Genomic DNA, 20531 nt, shown 5'->3' with positions numbered 1-20531 from the left:
AGCTCTTCAGAAGGGACAGGCCAGGAAGGAGAGGCGGTGGGCTGGCTCTGTGTGTCAGGGAGTGTTTCCATTGTATAGAGCTCAACGATTGCGATGAGAATGTCGAGTGCCTATGGGTAGGGATGACGGGGAAGGCCAACGAGGGATATCTGCTGGGAGTCCATTACAGACCACCCAACCAGGAAGATGCACTAGATGAAGCGTTCTATTAGCGACTGGCAGAAGTCTCACAATCGCTAGCACTTATTCTCGTGGGGGACTTCAACTTACCGGACGTTTGCTGGAAATACAACACAGCAGAGAGGAAACAGTCGAGGGGGTTCCTGGAGAGCGCGGAAGAGAACTTCCTGACCCAGCTGGTGAGGGAGCCCACCAGGGGAGGTACCTCGCTCGACCTGCTGTTTACACACAGAGAAGGGCTGGTGGGAGACGTGGTGGTCAGAGGCCGTCTTGGGCTTAGCGACCACGAAATGATAGAGATCTCGATTCTCGGTGAAGTAAGGAGGCGGGTGAGCAGAACCACCACCATGGACTTCCGGAGGACAGACTTGGGCCTGTTCAGGACACTGGTGGACAGAGTCCCTTGGGAGACAGTCCTGAAGGGCCAAGGGATCCGGGAAGGATGGGCGCTCCTGGAGAAGGAAGTCTTGAAGGGGCAGGAGCAGGCTGTCCCCATGTGCCGTAAGACAAACCGGCGGGGAAGACGCCCAGCCTGGCTGCACAGGGAGCTTTTGCTGGGACTCAGGGAACAAAGGAGAGTCTGCCGCTCTTGGAAGAAGGGGCAGGCAACTCAAGAAGAGTACACGGCTCTCATCAGGTCATTGTCGTAGTTCAGCCCCGATTGGACCAGACTACGCAGTCTCTCTCTCACTCCCCCCACCTTCCGAGAGAACAGGGAGAGAAAATATAAGGAAAAACGGCTCGAGGTTTGAGATAAGGACAGGGAGAAATCCTTAAAGTTACCGTCACGGGCAAGACAGACTCGACTTGGGGAAAACTATTCATTTATTACTACAAACAGCAGGATAATGAGACAGAGAACAAGATAACCTCCCCCCACCCCTCCCTCTTCCCAAGCTTAACATTATCTCTACCACCTTAGGCCCCCCCTTACTAACAAAACCACGACAGTCATGCAGAGAGAAAATGAGAAAGGCAAAAGCCCAGCTAGAACTCAGTCTGGCCGCTGTTGTGAGATAATAAAAAATGTTTTTAAAAGTACTTTAACAAGCAAAAGAGAACCAAGGAGAATGTCCAGCCTTTATTGGATGTGAGGGGGGAACACTGCCACCAAGGATGAGGAAAAGGCTGAGGTACTTAATGCCGTCTTTGCCTCGGTCTTTAATAGCCAGAGCAGTTATCCCCAGGGTGTTCAGCCCCTGAGCTGGAAGACAGGGACAGAGAGCAGGATAAGCCCCAACAATACAGGAGGAAGCAGTTACTGACCTGCGACGCCCGCCGGACACTCACAAGTCTATGGGGCCGGATGGGATCCACCCGAAAGTACTGAGGGAGCAGGCGGCTCACGGCTCAGGCAGGTGGGCTCCTTGCTGGGTAAAAAACTGGCTGGATGGCCGAGCCCAGAGAGCTGTGGTGAATGGGGTCAAACCCAGCTGGCAGCCAGTCACAAGACATGTTCCCCAGCGCTCAGTGCTGGGGCCAGTCTTGTTTAACGTCTGCATCAACGATCTGGCTGAGGGGGTCGACTGCTCCCTCCGTCGGTCTGCAGATGACACCACAGTGGACGCGAGTGTTGATCTGCTGGGGGGTGGGAAGGCTCTGCAGAGGGAGCTGGACCGCTTGCATCGATGGGCCGAGGTGAACTGTGTGAGGACCTTACAGGTCTTCTCCAGCCTTAATGACTCTGTTTTGTCTCTGATTCTCTGAACGCCCATCACCCTGCGTACCCCGGCCCTGTACCCGCCGTCTTCCCCCGGTCACCGCACAAGCAGACGTACGAGCACAGACGTGCACGCACTGCAGGCACACAGGCATGCACACGCATGCACACACACATGGGGCAGATGCTCACAGGCACAGGCAGGCTCACCCCTGCCCGTGCGCACACAGGTGCTGTGCACGTGTACTCACGCACATGCACACGCGTGCACAGGCACACACCCTCACAGGCAGGTGCATAACACCTCCCGTTGCCGTAACACGTGTGTGTGCACGTGTGCACAGGCCCAGACACACGTGTGTGCACACTTCCACCCGCTTGCAGGACGCTCTGGGTGAAGAACTTGCAAATTTTAATGGTAATTTCAGAAGCCCTTTGTGGCCGCTAACAAAGTGACAACTATATACAAACTGTGCCCCCGCACCCCAACGCCCTCAGCAGCCCCTCGCTCGCTTCCTGCAGACAAGAGCCGTCCTCAACCCTCGTCTTCCTCCAGAAGGACGGTCTGTCCCATAGGCAGCGTGCCCCACAGCCCCATGGACCTGAAACACCAGCAAGGACACAACATCTGAGGAAATAACAGCCAAGGAAAGCCGCAGCAGTTCCTACGTCACAACAAGAGCTGAAAAGGAAGCATCGTCGTGGTCCCCACTTACTTTGGCTTGGAGTCGTTCAGAATCTCATCTTCCTCTGCCTTCTCTTCATCGTACAGCTCACCAGTGGATTTTCTACGCTGGGAATCAAGGGGTTCGGACTCGTCGCCAAAGAGCGGCAGTGCGCTTTGTCGTAGATCCCACAGGATCTGGAAAGCACCAGGCAAGGGAAAGTTTCAGAGAGCAATACAAACGGTCGGCAGAGAGTCGGCACCTGCCCCCTACCCTTACCTGCGTGCTATCGGCATTATTGTTCTTCCTCCATCTCCGTTGCCGCAGTTTTTGAAAGAACCTGGAAAAAAAAAGGGAAAAGAAGGATAAAAAGTGGAGGCAGCAGCTGATGGCAGTTATTGGCAGGAAGGCTGCCTGTGCCCTGCCCTGCTGGGGAAGCAGCTACTGAAGGATTCGGGCAAGTGGCATTTACGGCACTGCAAAACATCTGGCTTTAGGGGCCTAAAGGGGGAGGAAAAAGGCTTTTGTGCAGCTGCACCCCAGAATTCACCGTTCTCGGTCCGTAAGCAGGGAGGCTTGGCCAGGGAGGGCTGCAGCGGGTGCCAGCTCCCTGCCAGCGCAGAACCCTCTACCTGCTCGGGGTGACGTTCCAACTGACCCTGAGGAAGATGAGGAGCCCTACAAGGGAGGGACGGAGCAGGCTGACGTGGCTGGGATCGAGTCCTGGTTCAGCCTGGGTGTGAAAGGCATCTGGAGAGGACAGGAGCGAGCTCTTCAACAGCCTCTCTGGGGAGCGGGGCAGGGAGAAATAGGGCAGAGTCGTCCCCACAGCAGAGTTTTGCTGGGAACTGGAGCAGAGAGGAATTTCCTCAGGGCTGGGCAGCGTGGTCACAGGGATGTGGGACCACGCGGGAGCCCAGGGCCAACACATCCATCACATCCAGGCTGTAGCATCACCGGCGTGGAAGAGGGCTGCCGAGGTGGCTGGCTGAGATGAGAGTGCCGATCACTCGCCCTTTGGGGTCCCTGTTTTGGATCTCTTAAAAAAGCTACGTGTTTTAAACACAGGCTCGTGAGTCTTCAGCACACAGCAGCTGCGTGGTTGGGGCCCTCGGGGCTGAGGTGCTGTTCAGAGTAAAGACTGTTTGTGGCACAGCAGTGGCGCGGCGCAGGGAGGAATTACCATTTCCAGCAGGATTTACTGGTGCTTTGGGGTTGGGAAGTGCCTGCACGATTCTGGGAGCAAGCCTGGTGAAGGAGAGAAAGAGAGAGACTCGTAACATGAGGATTTTCTTCTCATACTCTGCAAAGCAAGGGAGTCCAAAAGATTCTCCCTCCAGTCGAGCCCCTGCTATACATGGCTAAGTCTGTGCCAGCATCTGTAGAACGAGCTCATCCTCCCTTCCCAGCTCCCCGCTTTGCCCTGCCTCCGGAATGACCTGAACTCCCAGAGCTCTCCTCATCTCGGCAATGCCTACGTCTGCCTTTCTTAGCTGCACAGTGCTTTGCAGGGTACTCCCCTTCTGTTTTACCCCAGCCTGAAACACGTAGCTTGGCTTTTACATGAATAAAAGTGGGGGTTTTTTCCCCAAAGAGAAGGGCCCCAAAGGGAGGCTGAAACTCTGTGGGCACCCTCTGCCCTGCCTGTCTCTGGCACTGCCCTGACGCACGCGGAGCTCTGGCACCCTGCAGAAGGACTTGATTTTGGCAAGAGGGAAGGTAGCAGGGGAGTTGCTGCAATGCTGAAAGCAGTTGGGGTGGGCAGGAGAGCAGAGCAGGGTCAGGAGAAGAGCCTGGGAGGTCACTCTCCAGGGCCAGGGACCGCGGGCTAAAACTCTGGGCTGGGCTGATGGCAGAGGCTGCGTTGGGAGGGAGCCACAGCCCCGCGCACGGAAGCTGTTAGGAAAGCTGCAAAGCAGAGCTGCGGGCAGGTCGCGCCGGGTGCCAGCACAACCCCGCCCTCAAGGAGCCTTGAACCCGTGCTGAGCTGTATGCATGCCGGGACAAGCTCCAAGGTAGGCAAAACATCTCCTGTGCTACCCGTGGGCTTCCGCAGTGGCACCCCAGGGCTCATAAACTGTGCCAGGAGGCGCTGCCCTGCCCCGCTGAACTCCAGCTACAAGGCTTGACTGACAGCTGACTGTCAAACCAGTTGTCAGCTTACCTCAATGAGACAAATCCCCAGGACAGTAGCCGTGATGACGAGGGACACCGATATGGCTAACAGGACCCTGAGGATGGAGGTGTAGTTTGGTTTCTGCTGGGAGAGAAGGAGAGGAAATCAGGAGGGAAGAGAGGGTCGCTCTTCCATCCCCCGCTGTCGAGAAGGACACACCCAGCAGCACCCAGTATCTCTCTCCTACCTTCCCTGAGGCTTCCTCGCCTGCTGGGGCCACGCTGCTGCAAACGTTCCCTTCTTGGAGACACCTGCCTGCGAGAGCATCATCTCGCCTCTCGCTGAGCCGCTGTACGAGCAGCCCCGTCTTGGCAACCATCTTTGCACAGGCCAGGTGGACCTCGGGCAGCCTGCAGTCCATCCTCAGGGTTCGCGTCATGTGGGCGATGAACTTCCGCAGGGCTTTGTCTTGGACCAGCAAGCGCAGGTGATGACTGACCGTGCTTTCAAGGAGGTCTCCTTGAGGCTCCGCACCGCCTGGGCTGTTGCGGCTCCCTGGTGCACGGAGGAAACGGGACCCTTTCTTTCGTGCCGGCCAGGGTGTTTCTGTGGTCTGAGGGACGGCCGGTGAACGCTCCCTTACAGAGGAGCCCTCTTCTTCAGCTGTGTCCTCTAGCATGGGGCTTGCAGTGGGAGGGCTGTTGTTAACCAACAGGTTAGAGAAAAAATGCTCGTTTGTCTTTAGCCTCTGCTCTGCTTTACGTTCTGTCGGCGTGGGCTCTCCCTCTGGATTCCCATTGCCAAATGTCTTGTCAAAAAGCGGATTCCTTTTCTCCAGGTACGGGCTGTCTCCCTGCTTCTGCTCACTGGAAGTCCAGGCAGAGTCCTGCCTTGGAGATGGTGCTCCCTCTGTATCTTCTACAGCCTCCACATCCTGCATCCCATCAGTTTTGTTGGTCTGTTCCACAGCATCAGAATGGCTTTGAATCTCTAAGGGCCCAGACGAATGAGAGGCTTCTGCCAGGGCGTGCAAAAGGGAATGTTTCAAAGGAGTTGGGGCAGGCGTTGGCAGGGGGGAGATTCTGTTTTCCACAGTCCTGATGCTTTTAGCCTTCTGCAGCTGCGTCCTGAGCTCGGCTGTCAGTGCCTTTGCTAGAACGTAGAGTTCCCTTATATCAGCTGCACTGGTCCAGCCCATGTGCTGAATGCTCTGCAGCATCAGCATCAGCTTCTTGCTGCTTTTGCTTTCCTGCCTGGGTAGGTGCTGAGGGGAATGTGAATTTCTTCTGGAAATGTCCTCGCCCGGGTTACTGAGATCCCCGTCAGTGCCGGTCAGGCCCAGGACCACTGTAAAGGTTACGGTTTCACGGTGTCCGAGCGAAGGCTCCTTGGGCTTCAGGTTTATCACGCTGCTGGCGTTCAGTTGTCTGGACTGTACCGCTTCCATTATTTCTCCCTGTGTCTCTGCCAGAGGATCTGTGCGAGCTGTAAAACACCAAGAGAGCAGATCAGTGACTTGGCACCACGAGAAGCTTTCAGCCAAAACACTGGGTCAAAGGTTGCTCCTGAGAAGCAGGCGCCCATCTTTAAGACCAGGGAGTGTGTAAACTGAGTGGTGGGTGTGTTGCAGACGGGAAAAGTCTTGTTAAATCGATCAGATTCTGTCCCATCGGGGCAGAACAGATAGATGTTTCTTTTCTGGTGTCTCCCAGGGCTCTGTTTGGATCCGTGGGAATGGGCTTGCTGTTGGAGAGTTTGCCATAGGTCAACGCAAGCCAGTGCTGAGATGCTAAAAGCACCACAAAGCTCTTAAACTGGGGGTGAGCCTGAAAGGCTGAATACCCAAAGACATGCAGTTTGCCTCTGGCTGGTTAGCCCAACTAGCCCAGCTAGCAATTTTCCAGCGCGGGTGGCAGGTCTGAGGTGCAGCTCAGCATGTGCCACCTTGCCAGAGCAACGCAAACAGCGCCAGGCACTTGGGCCGTGTCTGGGAGCCCTCTCGCCCCTAAGCTGGGACTGGCCAAGCTACGGTGGCACTGGAAAGGCTCAGCAGGTTGTCAGGGGAAATCTGGGGGGCTTACGAGCAGATGGTGCTCTCCAGCTGTAGGGAACGGTTCTGGGCATGCGCGATTCCCTTGCCTAGATGCGCTGTCTCGATCGGATGCCCGGCTGTTTGTTTAGCCCAGCAACCTATTTCTTCTCGAGAGGGTACTGGACACAGAAGATCTGTGCAATCACGTGTAACTTTTCAACCCCTGTTTTTTCCAGGTCACGTGCTCAGAGGGGAACCTTTTGTTCCTGGGGCTCCAGGAGCAGAGGCAGAGGCCTCCCAGGCCTCAGCTGAGCGGCCGGCACTGGCCTTTGGGCTGATTTAAAGGCCTCCCATGGATGGAACTCCTCAAGAGAGCTGCCCAGATTTAGTGTCCCTGGGACTGGCCAGGAGCCACCAGGCTGGGCCAATGCCATCGAGGTGGCCAGCGCTGCACACAGACTGGGGCCATGAGCAGCGTCTCCCAGAGCTGGAGGAAACCGGGCGCATTGGAGGAGTCTACAGCATCGGGACGCCTACCGCACTGGGGAGCTCTGGACGTGCACAGGTTCTCGCAGAGGAACTTGATGGTCCTGCACGGGGTTTCGATGGTTTGTTTCTCCTTGCAGAGGCAGCAGGCCACATCGCTGGGCAGAGTGCTAAAGAGAAGAGGAGAAAAGCCCAGCACCTCAATCCATGTCCTCAAGTCCAACTGAGGTGACACACAGAACGAGTCACGGTTTTGCTTGTATTTCTTCTACAGCTCTGGAAAACTTCCCACCCCTCCAGTTCTGATGGACAAACATGTTCTCCACATTTCTAACAGAGAATTTCTAAATTTCCAATAGAAGACAGACTCCTCTAGCGGCATCAAAATGCTGCCTTAACCTTTCAAAATGGAACCAATCCCAAAATGCAGTTTGAAACAGAAACACACCCCAACTCTTTCTAAAACTTCCCTTTGAAAAACCCAGAAAATATCGTCTAAAAGGTGAAAGCCTGTTTCTCAGCAGGTGAGTTTGGGAGGTTCCCAAAAGTAAACAGCAAACCTTAGGCTTGCTGGGGTTATCCTGATTTAGCGGTGAGCTGGTTTGTCTCCCAAGCTGAGCCCTTGTTTCAGCAATTGCCATCTGCTGGCGGCTGGGACCGAGTGCCTGCATACTCACAGCGTTTCCAAGTGGCCTGTTGTCACGAGGAGCGTGACCAGTGTCTGCTGAGTCACTTGAGTTGCACCCAGGTCTCTGAAAGGATGTGAAAAACCACGTTAAACTTTCAGGCGGCGTTACCAGAGCTCTGCTCTGAGAACAAGACCAGCACTCTGATCATTGTGCTGCTGCTTGCAGAGGGATCCACTTCTGCCTGATAAACAGAAACCGTCCAAAACCCTATCGCCTTTCTGCTTTGACCCATTCCCAGCCACGGGATCTGCATCAGGAGGGGATCCCACAGATCTCGTGGGAGATGTAAATGCAAACAGGGAGGATTCCCCGGCTCAAAACCCTCCTCTGCTCTCCCAGGAGTGCAGCTCCAGTCCTCGAAGGGAGGTGCTTCTTGCCAAAGAGGATGAAGCCACTGTGACCTTGCACAGAGAGATTATTCCAGTGAAAAGAGGAAATGTGCTGAGCACAAAGCAAAGCGGCTGCGAGCAGGAAGGACCTCTGGAAAAAGCCTGGACGTCTTCCTGCCTGAGGAGTCACACGGATGCCAGCAGGAGCCACAGGATGCTGCGAACCATGATCAACGCAGGGCATCCTCTGCCAGGAGCTGTGTCAAGGCAGCGCGGTGGGCATGTGGCTGCGCAGGAGCCCAGGACTGCCGGCGTGAGCGCCCCTAAGACCAGGATCCCACCTTCTCAGCGCTCAAGCAGGAGTGGGGGGCATTCCCAGACCCTGCAGGCCACTCCACAGCCCCAGACCTTGACATCTTTGCGTCCAGCTGCTTGGTTGCTCTGCAGCTGGGGACACGGCAGAACTGCTCGGGGTTCTTGGTGCCTCGGGCAGAACACAGCTGGGAGAAGAGTGAGATTTGCTACTGGATCTCTGCTTTCCTGACAAGAGGGCACTCGAGAGAGACAAAGATCTACAGGAATCTGGTACAAATGAGTCAATACTTACACAAGTTTGACTGAAGGCAGCTTGAAGAACGATGTGTCAGCAATAACCGTCAGGGGGTTATGGCTTAGGATCCTGAAAAAAACAACACACCACTGTGAGGGGGTGACGGGAAGGGCACGAGCTGTGTGGGCAGGGGCACGTGGGGACGGCCTGTCCACACGTCCTCTAGGAAGATAAAAATCCGGCTCAGTGCTACGCGTGTGAGGAAGGGCCTGGGATGAAGGCTGGAGGCAGGAACAGATGCTGATGGGCTGATGCACAACATACATCAGGTCCTGATTGTCTCCAGCCACAAGAGCAAAAGCCCAGAGGTGCCGCTTCTGGAAAACACCACATCTCTTTCTCTCCTCCTCAGCTCACCCCTTCTCTTTGCTTCCCTCCCCCACAACTTTGATGCTCTTTTGGAGTCTTACTTTCCCTATTTTCTTACATTTCCACTGTCCACAAGCTTTTACCATGTTACTGCATCCAGCCAGGCAAAGCTCTGGCCTAGTCCAACAGGAATTGTTGCTCATAAGTTGTTCTCCCACCTCATTTGCTCTGTCACCTGAGAAGTATCGCACTTTTCCGGAGAGCAGGGAGACTCTGGGCTTTTCCTTATGCGTACAAACCCTCGGCAGGCAACACGCCCTGGCTACCCACGTCCTTACAGAAAGCAAATCTGCTCTTCCCCGCCGTCACTGCGCAGTCCTGCTCTCATCTACCTTGACACAGGGGCACACTTACAGCTTCTGTAGAAACTGCATCCCGTGCCATGCCTGGAAAGTGCTGTTCCGGATCTGCGTGATCAGATTTCCACTAAGGTTTCTGGGGAAAAAGAAGATCACAGAAACAAATCAGGTCTGGCCTACAGCAAGCTGGAGCGAAGCAGTACGCATTTGTTGGAAACAGGAAAATCCAAGGTAGACTGGGGAAGAAACTGCTGTTTTCCCCTGGTTTTTTAACCTCTCAAGGAGAGGAAATGAAGAGCACACGTCTGCTTAATCTAGTTCTGTTCCAGGATACAGCAAGCCTTCAAGCCATGGCTTCTGTTATGGCAGCGTTTGGACAACCACGCTGTGATCTCGCATCCTGTCGTGGGTCATCCAGCCACCTGCACCGATCTCCTGCTCAGTTAGTCTTGTAGCAGGAGAAATGTCGGCATTGGTTGACAAACAACAGGAGCATTGTCCAGCACAAAAAGGGTTATGAACACAAACAGGCTGCACTACATACACGAGAAAGAGACTTTCAGAACTCACATAAACTCCACAAAAGGGACTGGCTCAAAAGCACGTTCCTCAATTGACTGGATTTTATTGTAAGATAAATCCCTGTGAAATGAAACACAAAATGTTAATCACATTTGCACTGGCATGTTTGCTTTCATTTGCTTTCACGCTGGCAGCGTATCTGTGTGACAGGGCTCTGATTCCACGTGGTGTTTATATCTGACATGAGCTTGCAGTGTCGTGCAGCCTGTGACAACCCTCCTGACTGGAAGGGGCTCCCAACCCCAGTCCGCCCGGGATTTCAGCAGAGGGAGAGGGAGTGCAAGCTCCTCTCTTTCCACCTGGGACAGCCACCGCAGAGGCCATCCCCAGGGCGATCGGCAATCTGGGGCTCTGTCTTCACCGCAACGGAGGTCTTTCCACCCAGACCCTAGCAGAAGCCAGGCACGCGTGGCCTTGGCCTTGCTCCAGGTGGTTCTCACCCCCAAAATGTTGCTCCTCAGATAAACAGAGCCGGGGCCAATCTCCCAGGCCGTGGGAGGTCACTGCTAGCTTGGCCTTAACTCAAGTCATCCAGCATCGGTGGGAAAGGGCAGCAGCCTCCTCCCCTTGGCCGGGTTTGGGGAAATGAAAGCTGCACCGTGTCCCTACGGGAACCTTCCCTCCGGGCACTACTGCAGCACCAGGACACCCTGCTCTGCTCTGGCCGTAGCCTGAGACCGAGGAGGAAGAAAGCGCACGTGCATGGGGCTGGGGAGAGCAGCAGGGGTCCAAGGGAGGGGGAGGCAGCAGCCCACCGCGGTGGGGAGAGGAGGGTACCTACAGGCGCCTCAGCAGGAACAGACCATCCAGCGAACGCCTCTTCACTGCCTCCAGATCGTTGCTCCGGAGGATTCTGGAACGAGCCAAACGGACATTTACTGTGACAGCAGCTGCTCTCCAGGAGGAAACGGGATTTTCAGGGGAAAAGATCCTACAGCAGCTTCACTAAAACGTCTCTTTGAGTCACTACCGGGATCATCACCACTCCTTGCAGGAGCAGGCACTTGCTCCTGGCCTGCTGAAGCTGACTGTAGCCCGATCATTGGCTGAACAGGCACAGGGACGGTCCCGTAGGACGCAAGGCACACAGCTCACGGCGTTTCTTGCCATCCCACGGAGCCCTGGGGATTCACACCCCTCCTTTGCTGAGCAGCTCCGCTTTGATTTCAGATGTGGGTGCTCGCCGTACCCTCGGCTCAAAAGCCACACCAACGGGACTGACAATCCCTGAACTCCCATACTTTAAATGCCAGAGGATACTTACAAGGTCTCAGCCCACGGGTATTCACTCCACGCTTTGTCTTCAATGGCAGGAATCAAGTTGACCGTGAAATCTCTGCAGGGAAATGATGGACACTGTCACCTGTCAGGAAGACCCCTGCCCCTGCCCATTTGGCTGCAGAGGTGGGAGCGAAATTCGCCTGGAGATGCAACAGCGTGGCCAGGCCGGCTTCACCCCTCGGCGTCCAGCGCGAGCCCCTCGACACCAAGATGTCTCCTGCCGGTGCCTCTCTCCCGGGAGGGGTCACCCGGAACAAGAAGCCAAGGAGGGGAAGATGGAAGGGGTCTGGCGGGGCCGACCACCGCTGGTACTCACAGGACAGAGAAGGCCCGGCGGCGCGTGCCCTGGGGGACGCTGGCCAGGGCGGCATGTTTGCAGTCCAACGTGTGCCGCTGGCAGTGGCAGGGGTGCGGGCAGGACCCCCCGCGCTGCCCCAGGCAGGGGACCGCCGCCAGCAGCACCACGAGCAGGAGCAGCGCGGAGGCAGAGCGCAACAGAGCCATGGCAGCGCAGACTGTGCCAGGGATCGCTGGGCGATGGCTGTGTTGTCCCAGGTCCTAGAATCATGGAATCATTGCACCACACAATAGCATCAGAGCGTCACGGAATCATTGCATCACAGAAGGGTTTGGGCGGGAAGGGACCGTTACAGCCCACCCAGCCCAACCCCCTGCCAGGAGCAGGGACATCTCCAACCCGATCAGGTTGCTCACAGCCCCGGCCAACCTGGCCTGGAACGTTTCCAGGGATGGGGCATCCACCGCCTCTCTGGGCAGCCTGGGCCAGTGCTCCAGCGCCCTCAGCGTGAAACATTTCTTCCTTTTATCCGGTCCGAATCCGCCCCCTGCTCTGCCTCCCCGCCAAACTGCCCCGCTGCTGGGGGTCCCCCCCCTTCCCGCGCAAGCGGCCCGGCCCCGCCGGGGCTGCCGCCCTCCATCCCTCGGGCCGCTCGTGGGGGCGCTGGGCCGCCGCTGCCGCTGCTCCCCCCGCCGCGGGCTGATGCCGGCTGCAGGCGGCTCTCTCGGCTCCCCCGGGCTCCCCGGGACCCCCGCTTCCTTCTCCCCCGCTTCGCCCCGAGGCGCTGGGCTGCGGTGGTGCGGACACCGCCGGCGCTGCCCCTGCCTCTGCCGAGAGCCCAGGCGGACGGGGGCTGGCAGCTCTGCGCTTCGGCCTCCGGCTCCGAGCAGGGCCGGCTCCGAGCGAGCGCCATTTCTTCCCTTCCAAATGCGTGAGCTTGCTCAGGGCCGTCTCCAGCTGAGTTTCTCCTCTTCTTGGGGGAGAAACAAATGTGCATCCACGTCCACACAATGTCCTGTGAAATTGCAACCTGGGCTCTGTCTCTAGCGCTGGGAAGGGAGCAGAAGAGCCTTTTCTCCTCGAAAGCTCAGGTTTTCACCTGTTTGGGGGTTTCCTGTGCGGTACAGGCAAAGGAAGTGTGAACCAAGAACTCTGTGGCCCCTGCTCGGCCGCTGTCACGCTCTCGTTTCTTGTCCCAAAGGCTCGGAGGCAGAAACAAACGGCACCGCGGAGGCTCGGAGCCTTCGTGCCCAGACCCAGATGACCCGAGCCTCACAGGAGACACGGATACGCTCATTTCTCAACACAAATGTCATGTCAAAGATGAAAATAGCACTTGTGTGAAAAAGCTGACAGCAAGGGGAGCCCTGCTTGGAGTTGGCTTGTGAGGGTCGTGTTTTGGGTCCCACTCCGCTGTTAGAGTAGGTGAAATGAGGAGTCACTGCTCCCCCTCCTTCTTCACTACGTCTTCACTTCTTCTTGGTGTGAGATATGTTCACCTGATCCGTGTTAGTGTGAAGCAATACTAGGGCTGCATGGTGAAATGTGACCCTCTCTGTATATGGAATCTTTGATTATCCTGTTTGTTCTTATATAGCCACAGGCTTAGGGGAAACAGGAAGATATGTACATAGTTCTATAAGTTTTGTTTAAAGTTATAAATGTATTTGGGAGGTTTATTTAAGTTATTAAAAATGTGTTTGGCAGGATTCACTCCTGCCTTAGTAGTTTGACATAATTAAGGATTTTACCTGCTTAACAGCGCTGTTTCTTAAGACGGACACTTGACAGTGGAGCGAACAAAAGGCCGGAAAGGCGGGCTGGGGGCTGATGAGCACGGGCACGTGAACAACCCCAAAGATGGGACCCGCCGCTTCTGTACTTTTAGCCAATTAACACCTGTATAGTGGCCAGTGATACGGTTTGGCCAATCAGTACCTGCCGCGAACGGTGTGAGTAACCAAGGGAGTGTAGATTGTGAGCTCCCCCAAAAAAAGGAGACGGGCACGATGGGGGGACCGGGAGAGGTTATAAATACCGTAACTATGAACTAAGGGGTGCGCGTCTTGGTGGAGCGAAGACTCCCGGCGCACCCAGCGCTGTTTGCTTGTTCCTATTCAATAAATTGGAAACTATAATTGGAATCCTGTTGTGGGACTCAACTCATTTATAACATTGGCGTCTGCAGCCATTCCTCTCACAAGAAATCCTTCACAACAGGCAGGCAGACGCCGATCAGGGTCTCTTCACATCTCATCTCCTCTCCACTCCTTGCAGCCGGGCCAGGCCGAGTCGGGGCCAGTCGCCGCCCGGCGGGAGGCCAGAGGGTGAGGGCCGCAAGGCCCACGAGGCTCGCGCCTCCCCCTCTCTGCCCCCGCTCAGCTGCTTCACGTCTTCTCTTCTTTTTTTTTTATTTTTCCCCTTAAATACGTTATCGCAGAGGCGTTATCACGGAACATTCTGCCACCGATTGCCTCAGCCCTGGCCAGCAGCAGGCCCGCCCTGGGCCCAGCCAGGCCCAGCAGACAAAGGGCCTCTTGCAGAAGCTGCCACCGTAGCTCCCCGCACTAAACAAAACCCACACAAGCAGGGTAGCTGTGACTTAGTCGCCATCACAGAAACACGCTGGGACGACTCTCATGACTGGAGAGCTCCAAGGGACGGCTCTAAGCTCTTCAGAAGGGACAGGCCAGGAAGGAGAGGCGGTGGGCTGGCTCTGTCTGTCAGGGAGTGTTTCCATTGTATAGAGCTCAACGATTGCGATGAGAATGTCGAGTGCCTATGGGTAGGGATGACGGGGAAGGCCAACGAGGGATATCTGCTGGGAGTCCATTACAGACCACCCAACCAGGAAGATGCACTAGATGAAGCGTTCTATTAGCAACTGGCAGAAGTCTCACAATCGCTAGCACTTATTCTCGTGGGGGACTTCAACTTACCGGACGTTTGCTGGAAATACAACACAGCAGAGAGGAAACAGTCGAGGGGGTTCCTGGAGAGCGCGGAAGAGAACTTCCTGACCCAGCTGGTGAGGGAGCCCACCAGGGGAGGTACCTCGCTCGACCTGCTGTTTACACACAGAGAAGGGCTGGTGGGAGACGTGGTGGTCAGAGGCCGTCTTGGGCTTAGCGACCACGAAATGATAGAGATCTCGATTCTCGGTGAAGTAAGGAGGCGGGTGAGCAGAACCACCACCATGGACTTCCGGAGGGCAGACTTGGGCCTGTTCAGGACACTGGTGGACAGAGTCCCTTGGGAGACAGTCCTGAAGGGCCAAGGGATCCGGGAAGGATGGGCGCTCCTGGAGAAGGAAGTCTTGAAGGGGCAGGAGCAGGCTGTCCCCATGTGCCGTAAGACAAACCGGCGGGGAAGACGCCCAGCCTGGCTGCACAGGGAGCTTTTGCTGGGACTCAGGGAACAAAGGAGAGTCTGCCGCTCTTGGAAGAAGGGGCAGGCAACTCAAGAAGAGTACACGGCTCTCATCAGGTCATTGTCGTAGTTCAGCCCCGATTGGACCAGACTACGCAGTCTCTCTCTCACTCCCCCCACCTTCTGAGAGAACAGGGAGAGAAAATATAAGGGAAAACGGCTCGAGGTTTGAGATAAGGACAGGGAGAAATCCTTAAAGTTACCGTCACGGGCAAGACAGACTCGACTTGGGGAAAACTATTCATTTATTACTACAAACAGCAGGATAATGAGACAGAGAACAAGATAACCTCCCCCCACCCCTCCCTCTTCCCAAGCTTAACATTATCTCTACCACCTTAGGCCCCCCCTTACTAACAAAACCACGACAGTCATGCAGAGAGAAAATGAGAAAGGCAAAAGCCCAGCTAGAACTCAGTCTGGCCGCTGTTGTGAGATAATAAAAAATGTTTTTAAAAGTACTTTAACAAGCAAAAGAGAACCAAGGAGAATGTCCAGCCTTTATTGGATGTGAGGGGGGAACACTGCCACCAAGGATGAGGAAAAGGCTGAGGTACTTAATGCCGTCTTTGCCTCGGTCTTTAATAGCCAGAGCAGTTATCCCCAGGGTGTTCAGCCCCTGAGCTGGAAGACAGGGACAGAGAGCAGGATAAGCCCCAACAATACAGGAGGAAGCAGTTACTGACCTGCGACGCCCGCCGGACACTCACAAGTCTATGGGGCCAGATGGGATCCACCCGAAAGTACTGAGGGAGCAGGCGGCTCACGGCTCAGGCAGGTGGGCTCCTTGCTGGGTAAAAAACTGGCTGGATGGCCGAGCCCAGAGAGCTGTGGTGAATGGGGTCAAACCCAGCTGGCAGCCAGTCACAAGACATGTTCCCCAGCGCTCAGTGCTGGGGCCAGTCTTGTTTAACGTCTGCATCAACGATCTGGCTGAGGGGGTCGACTGCTCCCTCCGTCGGTCTGCAGATGACACCACAGTGGACGCGAGTGTTGATCTGCTGGGGGGTGGGAAGGCTCTGCAGAGGGAGCTGGACCGCTTGCATCGATGGGCCGAGGTGAACTGTGTGAGGACCTTACAGGTCTTCTCCAGCCTTAATGACTCTGTTTTGTCTCTGATTCTCTGAACGCCCATCACCCTGCGTACCCCGGCCCTGTACCCGCCGTCTTCCCCCGGTCACCGCACAAGCAGACGTACGAGCACAGACGTGCACGCACTGCAGGCACACAGGCATGCACACGCATGCACACACACATGGGGCAGATGCTCACAGGCACAGGCAGGCTCACCCCTGCCCGTGCGCACACAGGTGCTGTGCACGTGTACTCACGCACATGCACACGCGTGCACAGGCACACACCCTCACAGGCAGGTGCATAACACCTCCCGTTGCCGTAACACGTGTGTGTGCACGTGTGCACAGGCCCAGACACACGTGTGTGCACACTTCCACCCGCTTGCAGGACGCTCTGGGTGAAGAACTTGCAAATTTTAATGGTAATTTCAGAAGCCCTTTGTGGCCGCTAACAAAGTGACAACTATATACAAACTGTGCCCCCGCACCCCAACGCCCTCAGCAGCCCCTCGCTCGCTTCCTGCAGACAAGAGCCGTCCTCAACCCTCGTCTTCCTCCAGAAGGACGGTCTGTCCCATAGGCAGCGTGCCCCACAGCCCCATGGACCTGAAACACCAGCAAGGACACAACATCTGAGGAAATAACAGCCAAGGAAAGCCGCAGCAGTTCCTACGTCACAACAAGAGCTGAAAAGGAAGCATTGTCGTGGTCCCCACTTACTTTGGCTTGGAGTCGTTCAGAATCTCATCTTCCTCTGCCTTCTCTTCATCGTACAGCTCACCAGTGGATTTTCTACGCTGGGAATCAAGGGGTTCGGACTCGTCGCCAAAGAGCGGCAGTGCGCTTTGTCGTAGATCCCACAGGATCTGGAAAGCACCAGGCAAGGGAAAGTTTCAGAGAGCAATACAAACGGTCGGCAGAGAGTCGGCACCTGCCCCCTACCCTTACCTGCGTGCTATCGGCATTATTGTTCTTCCTCCATCTCCGTTGCCGCAGTTTTTGAAAGAACCTGGAAAAAAAAAGGGAAAAGAAGGATAAAAAGTGGAGGCAGCAGCTGATGGCAGTTATTGGCAGGAAGGCTGCCTGTGCCCTGCCCTGCTGGGGAAGCAGCTACTGAAGGATTCGGGCAAGTGGCATTTACGGCACTGCAAAACATCTGGCTTTAGGGGCCTAAATGGGGAGAAAAAAGGCTTTTGTGCAGCTGCACCCCAGAATTCACCGTTCTCGGTCCGTAAGCAGGGAGGCTTGGCCAGGGAGGGCTGCAGCGGGTGCCAGCTCCCTGCCAGCGCAGAACCCTCTACCTGCTCGGGGTGACGTTCCAACTGACCCTGAGGAAGATGAGGAGCCCTACAAGGGAGGGACGGAGCTGGCTGACGTGGCTGGGATCGAGTCCTGGTTCAGCCTGGGTGTGAAAGGCATCTGGAGAGGACAGGAGCGAGCTCTTCAACAGCCTCTCTGGGGAGCGGGGCAGGGAGAAATAGGGCAGAGTCGTCCCCACAGCAGAGTTTTGCTGGGAACTGGAGCAGAGAGGAATTTCCTCAGGGCTGGGCAGCGTGGTCACAGGGATGTGGGACCACGCGGGAGCCCAGGGCCAACACATCCATCACATCCAGGCTGTAGCATCACCGGCGTGGAAGAGGGCTGCCGAGGTGGCTGGCTGAGATGAGAGTGCCGATCACTCGCCCTTTGGGGTCCCTGTTTTGGATCTCTTAAAAAAGCTACGTGTTTTAAACACAGGCTCGTGAGTCTTCAGCACACAGCAGCTGCGTGGTTGGGGCCCTCGGGGCTGAGGTGCTGTTCAGAGTAAAGACTGTTTGTGGCACAGCAGTGGCGCGGCGCAGGGAGGAATTACCATTTCCAGCAGGATTTACTGGTGCTTTGGGGTTGGGAAGTGCCTGCACGATTCTGGGAGCAAGCCTGGTGAAGGAGAGAAAGAGAGAGACTCGTAACATGAGGATTTTCTTCTCATACTCTGCAAAGCAAGGGAGTCCAAAAGATTCTCCCTCCAGTCGAGCCCCTGCTATACATGGCTAAGTCTGTGCCAGCATCTGTAGAAACAGCTCATCCTCCCTTCCCAACTCCCCACTTTGCCCTGCCTCCGGAATGACCTGAACTCCCAGAGCTCTCCTCATCTCGGCAATGCCTACGTCTGCCTTTCTTAGCTGCACAGTGCTTTGCAGGGTACTCCCCTTCTGTTTTACCCCAGCCTGAAACACGTAGCTTGGCTTTTACATGAATAAAAGTGGGGGTTTTTTCCCCAAAGAGAAGGGCCCCAAAGGGAGGCTGAAACTCTGTGGGCACCCTCTGCCCTGCCTGTCTCTGGCACTGCCCTGACGCACGCGGAGCTCTGGCACCCTGCAGAAGGACTTGATTTTGGCAAGAGGGAAGGTAGCAGGGGAGTTGCTGCAATGCTGAAAGCAGTTGGGGTGGGCAGGAGAGCAGAGCAGGGTCAGGAGAAGAGCCTGGGAGGTCACTCTCCAGGGCCAGGGACCGCGGGCTAAAACTCTGGGCTGGGCTGATGGCAGAGGCTGCGTTGGGAGGGAGCCACAGCCCCGCGCACGGAAGCTGTTAGGAAAGCTGCAAAGCAGAGCTGCGGGCAGGTCGCGCCGGGTGCCAGCACAACCCCGCCCTCAAGGAGCCTTGAACCCGTGCTGAGCTGTATGCATGCCGGGACAAGCTCCAAGGTAGGCAAAACATCTCCTGTGCTACCCGTGGGCTTCCGCAGTGGCACCCCAGGGCTCATAAACTGTGCCAGGAGGCGCTGCCCTGCCCCGCTGAACTCCAGCTACAAGGCTTGACTGACAGCTGACTGTCAAACCAGTTGTCAGCTTACCTCAATGAGACAAATCCCCAGGACAGTAGCCGTGATGACGAGGGACACCGATATGGCTAACAGGACCCTGAGGATGGAGGTGTAGTTTGGTTTCTGCTGGGAGAGAAGGAGAGGAAATCAGGAGGGAAGAGAGGGTCGCTCTTCCATCCCCCGCTGTCGAGAAGGACACACCCAGCAGCACCCAGTATCTCTCTCCTACCTTCCCTGAGGCTTCCTCGCCTGCTGGGGCCACGCTGCTGCAAACGTTCCCTTCTTGGAGACACCTGCCTGCGAGAGCATCATCTCGCCTCTCGCTGAGCCGCTGTACGAGCAGCCCCGTCTTGGCAACCATCTTTGCACAGGCCAGGTGGACCTCGGGCAGCCTGCAGTCCATCCTCAGGGTTCGCGTCATGTGGGCGATGAACTTCCGCAGGGCTTTGTCTTGGACCAGCAAGCGCAGGTGATGACTGACCGTGCTTTCAAGGAGGTCTCCTTGAGGCTCCGCACCGCCTGGGCTGTTGCGGCTCCCTGGTGCACGGAGGAAACGGGACCCTTTCTTTCGTGCCGGCCAGGGTGTTTCTGTGGTCTGAGGGACGGCCGGTGAACGCTCCCTTACAGAGGAGCCCTCTTCTTCAGCTGTGTCCTCTAGCATGGGGCTTGCAGTGGGAGGGCTGTTGTTAACCAACAGGTTAGAGAAAAAATGCTCGTTTGTCTTTAGCCTCTGCTCTGCTTTACGTTCTGTCGGCGTGGGCTCTCCCTCTGGATTCCCATTGCCAAATGTCTTGTCAAAAAGCGGATTCCTTTTCTCCAGGTACGGGCTGTCTCCCTGCTTCTGCTCACTGGAAGTCCAGGCAGAGTCCTGCCTTGGAGATGGTGCTCCCTCTGTATCTTCTACAGCCTCCACATCCTGCATCCCATCAGTTTTGTTGGTCTGTTCCACAGCATCAGAATGGCTTTGAATCTCTAAGGGCCCAGACGAATGAGAGGCTTCTGCCAGGGCATGCAAAAGGGAATGTTTCAAAGGAGTTGGGGCAGGCGTTGGCAGGGGGGAGATTCTGTTTTCCACAGTCCTGATGCTTTTAGCCTTCTGCAGCTGCGTCCTGAGCTCGGCTGTCAGTGCCTTTGCTAGAACGTAGAGTTCCCTTATATCAGCTGCACTGGTCCAGCCCATGTGCTGAATGCTCTGCAGCATCAGCATCAGCTTCTTGCTGCTTTTGCTTTCCTGCCTGGGTAGGTGCTGAGGGGAATGTGAATTTCTTCTGGAAATGTCCTCGCCCGGGTTACTGAGATCCCCGTCAGTGCCGGTCAGGCCCAGGACCACTGTAAAGGTTACGGTTTCACGGTGTCCGAGCGAAGGCTCCTTGGGCTTCAGGTTTATCACGCTGCTGGCGTTCAGTTGTCTGGACTGTACCGCTTCCATTATTTCTCCCTGTGTCTCTGCCAGAGGATCTGTGCGAGCTGTAAAACACCAAGAGAGCAGATCAGTGACTTGGCACCACGAGAAGCTTTCAGCCAAAATACTGGGTCAAAGGTTGCTCCTGAGAAGCAGGCGCCCATCTTTAAGACCAGGGAGTGTGTAAACTGAGTGGTGGGTGTGTTGCAGACGGGAAAGTGACAA

The 20531-nt window shown here is 56.0% G+C and overlaps 2 protein-coding genes across 4 annotated transcripts; both read right to left on the bottom strand.

Moving 5' to 3' along the window:
- Window positions 1–2298: 2298 nt before the first annotated feature.
- Window positions 2299–5426, bottom strand: LOC147597793 (leucine-rich repeat-containing protein 37A2-like). 2 transcript variants are annotated; one of them, XM_086766910.1, is made up of 6 exons: window positions 4869–5426; window positions 4670–4765; window positions 3689–3753; window positions 2779–2845; window positions 2557–2702; window positions 2299–2442 (listed from the first exon to the last, which is right to left on the bottom strand). In XM_086766910.1, exons 1-6 carry the CDS (start codon window positions 5298–5300, stop codon window positions 2376–2378), a joined length of 873 nt encoding a protein of 290 aa, XP_086623036.1. In that variant the 5' UTR covers window positions 5301–5426; the 3' UTR covers window positions 2299–2375. The 2 variants fall into 2 exon arrangements, with proteins under 2 accessions (XP_086623036.1, XP_086623037.1); XM_086766911.1 differs by having other exon boundaries at window positions 4670–4762.
- Window positions 5427–16563: 11137 nt separating this feature from the next.
- Window positions 16564–19677, bottom strand: LOC147597792 (leucine-rich repeat-containing protein 37A2-like). Of its 2 annotated transcripts, none has more exons than XM_086766950.1 (6): window positions 19134–19677; window positions 18935–19030; window positions 17954–18018; window positions 17044–17110; window positions 16822–16967; window positions 16564–16707 (listed from the first exon to the last, which is right to left on the bottom strand). In XM_086766950.1, exons 1-6 carry the CDS (start codon window positions 19563–19565, stop codon window positions 16641–16643), a joined length of 873 nt encoding a protein of 290 aa, XP_086623076.1. In that variant the 5' UTR covers window positions 19566–19677; the 3' UTR covers window positions 16564–16640. The 2 variants fall into 2 exon arrangements, with proteins under 2 accessions (XP_086623076.1, XP_086623077.1); XM_086766951.1 differs by having other exon boundaries at window positions 18935–19027.
- Window positions 19678–20531: the final 854 nt, after the last annotated feature.

This window comes from Chlamydotis macqueenii, chromosome 25, assembly GCF_036417535.1.
Source record: "Chlamydotis macqueenii isolate bChlMac1 chromosome 25, bChlMac1.mat, whole genome shotgun sequence".
In the NCBI taxonomy this organism is placed as follows: Eukaryota; Metazoa; Chordata; class Aves; order Otidiformes; family Otididae; genus Chlamydotis; species Chlamydotis macqueenii.
Note: the sequence above shows the minus strand (reverse complement) of the source record. Positions and strands in the feature narration are given on the sequence as shown.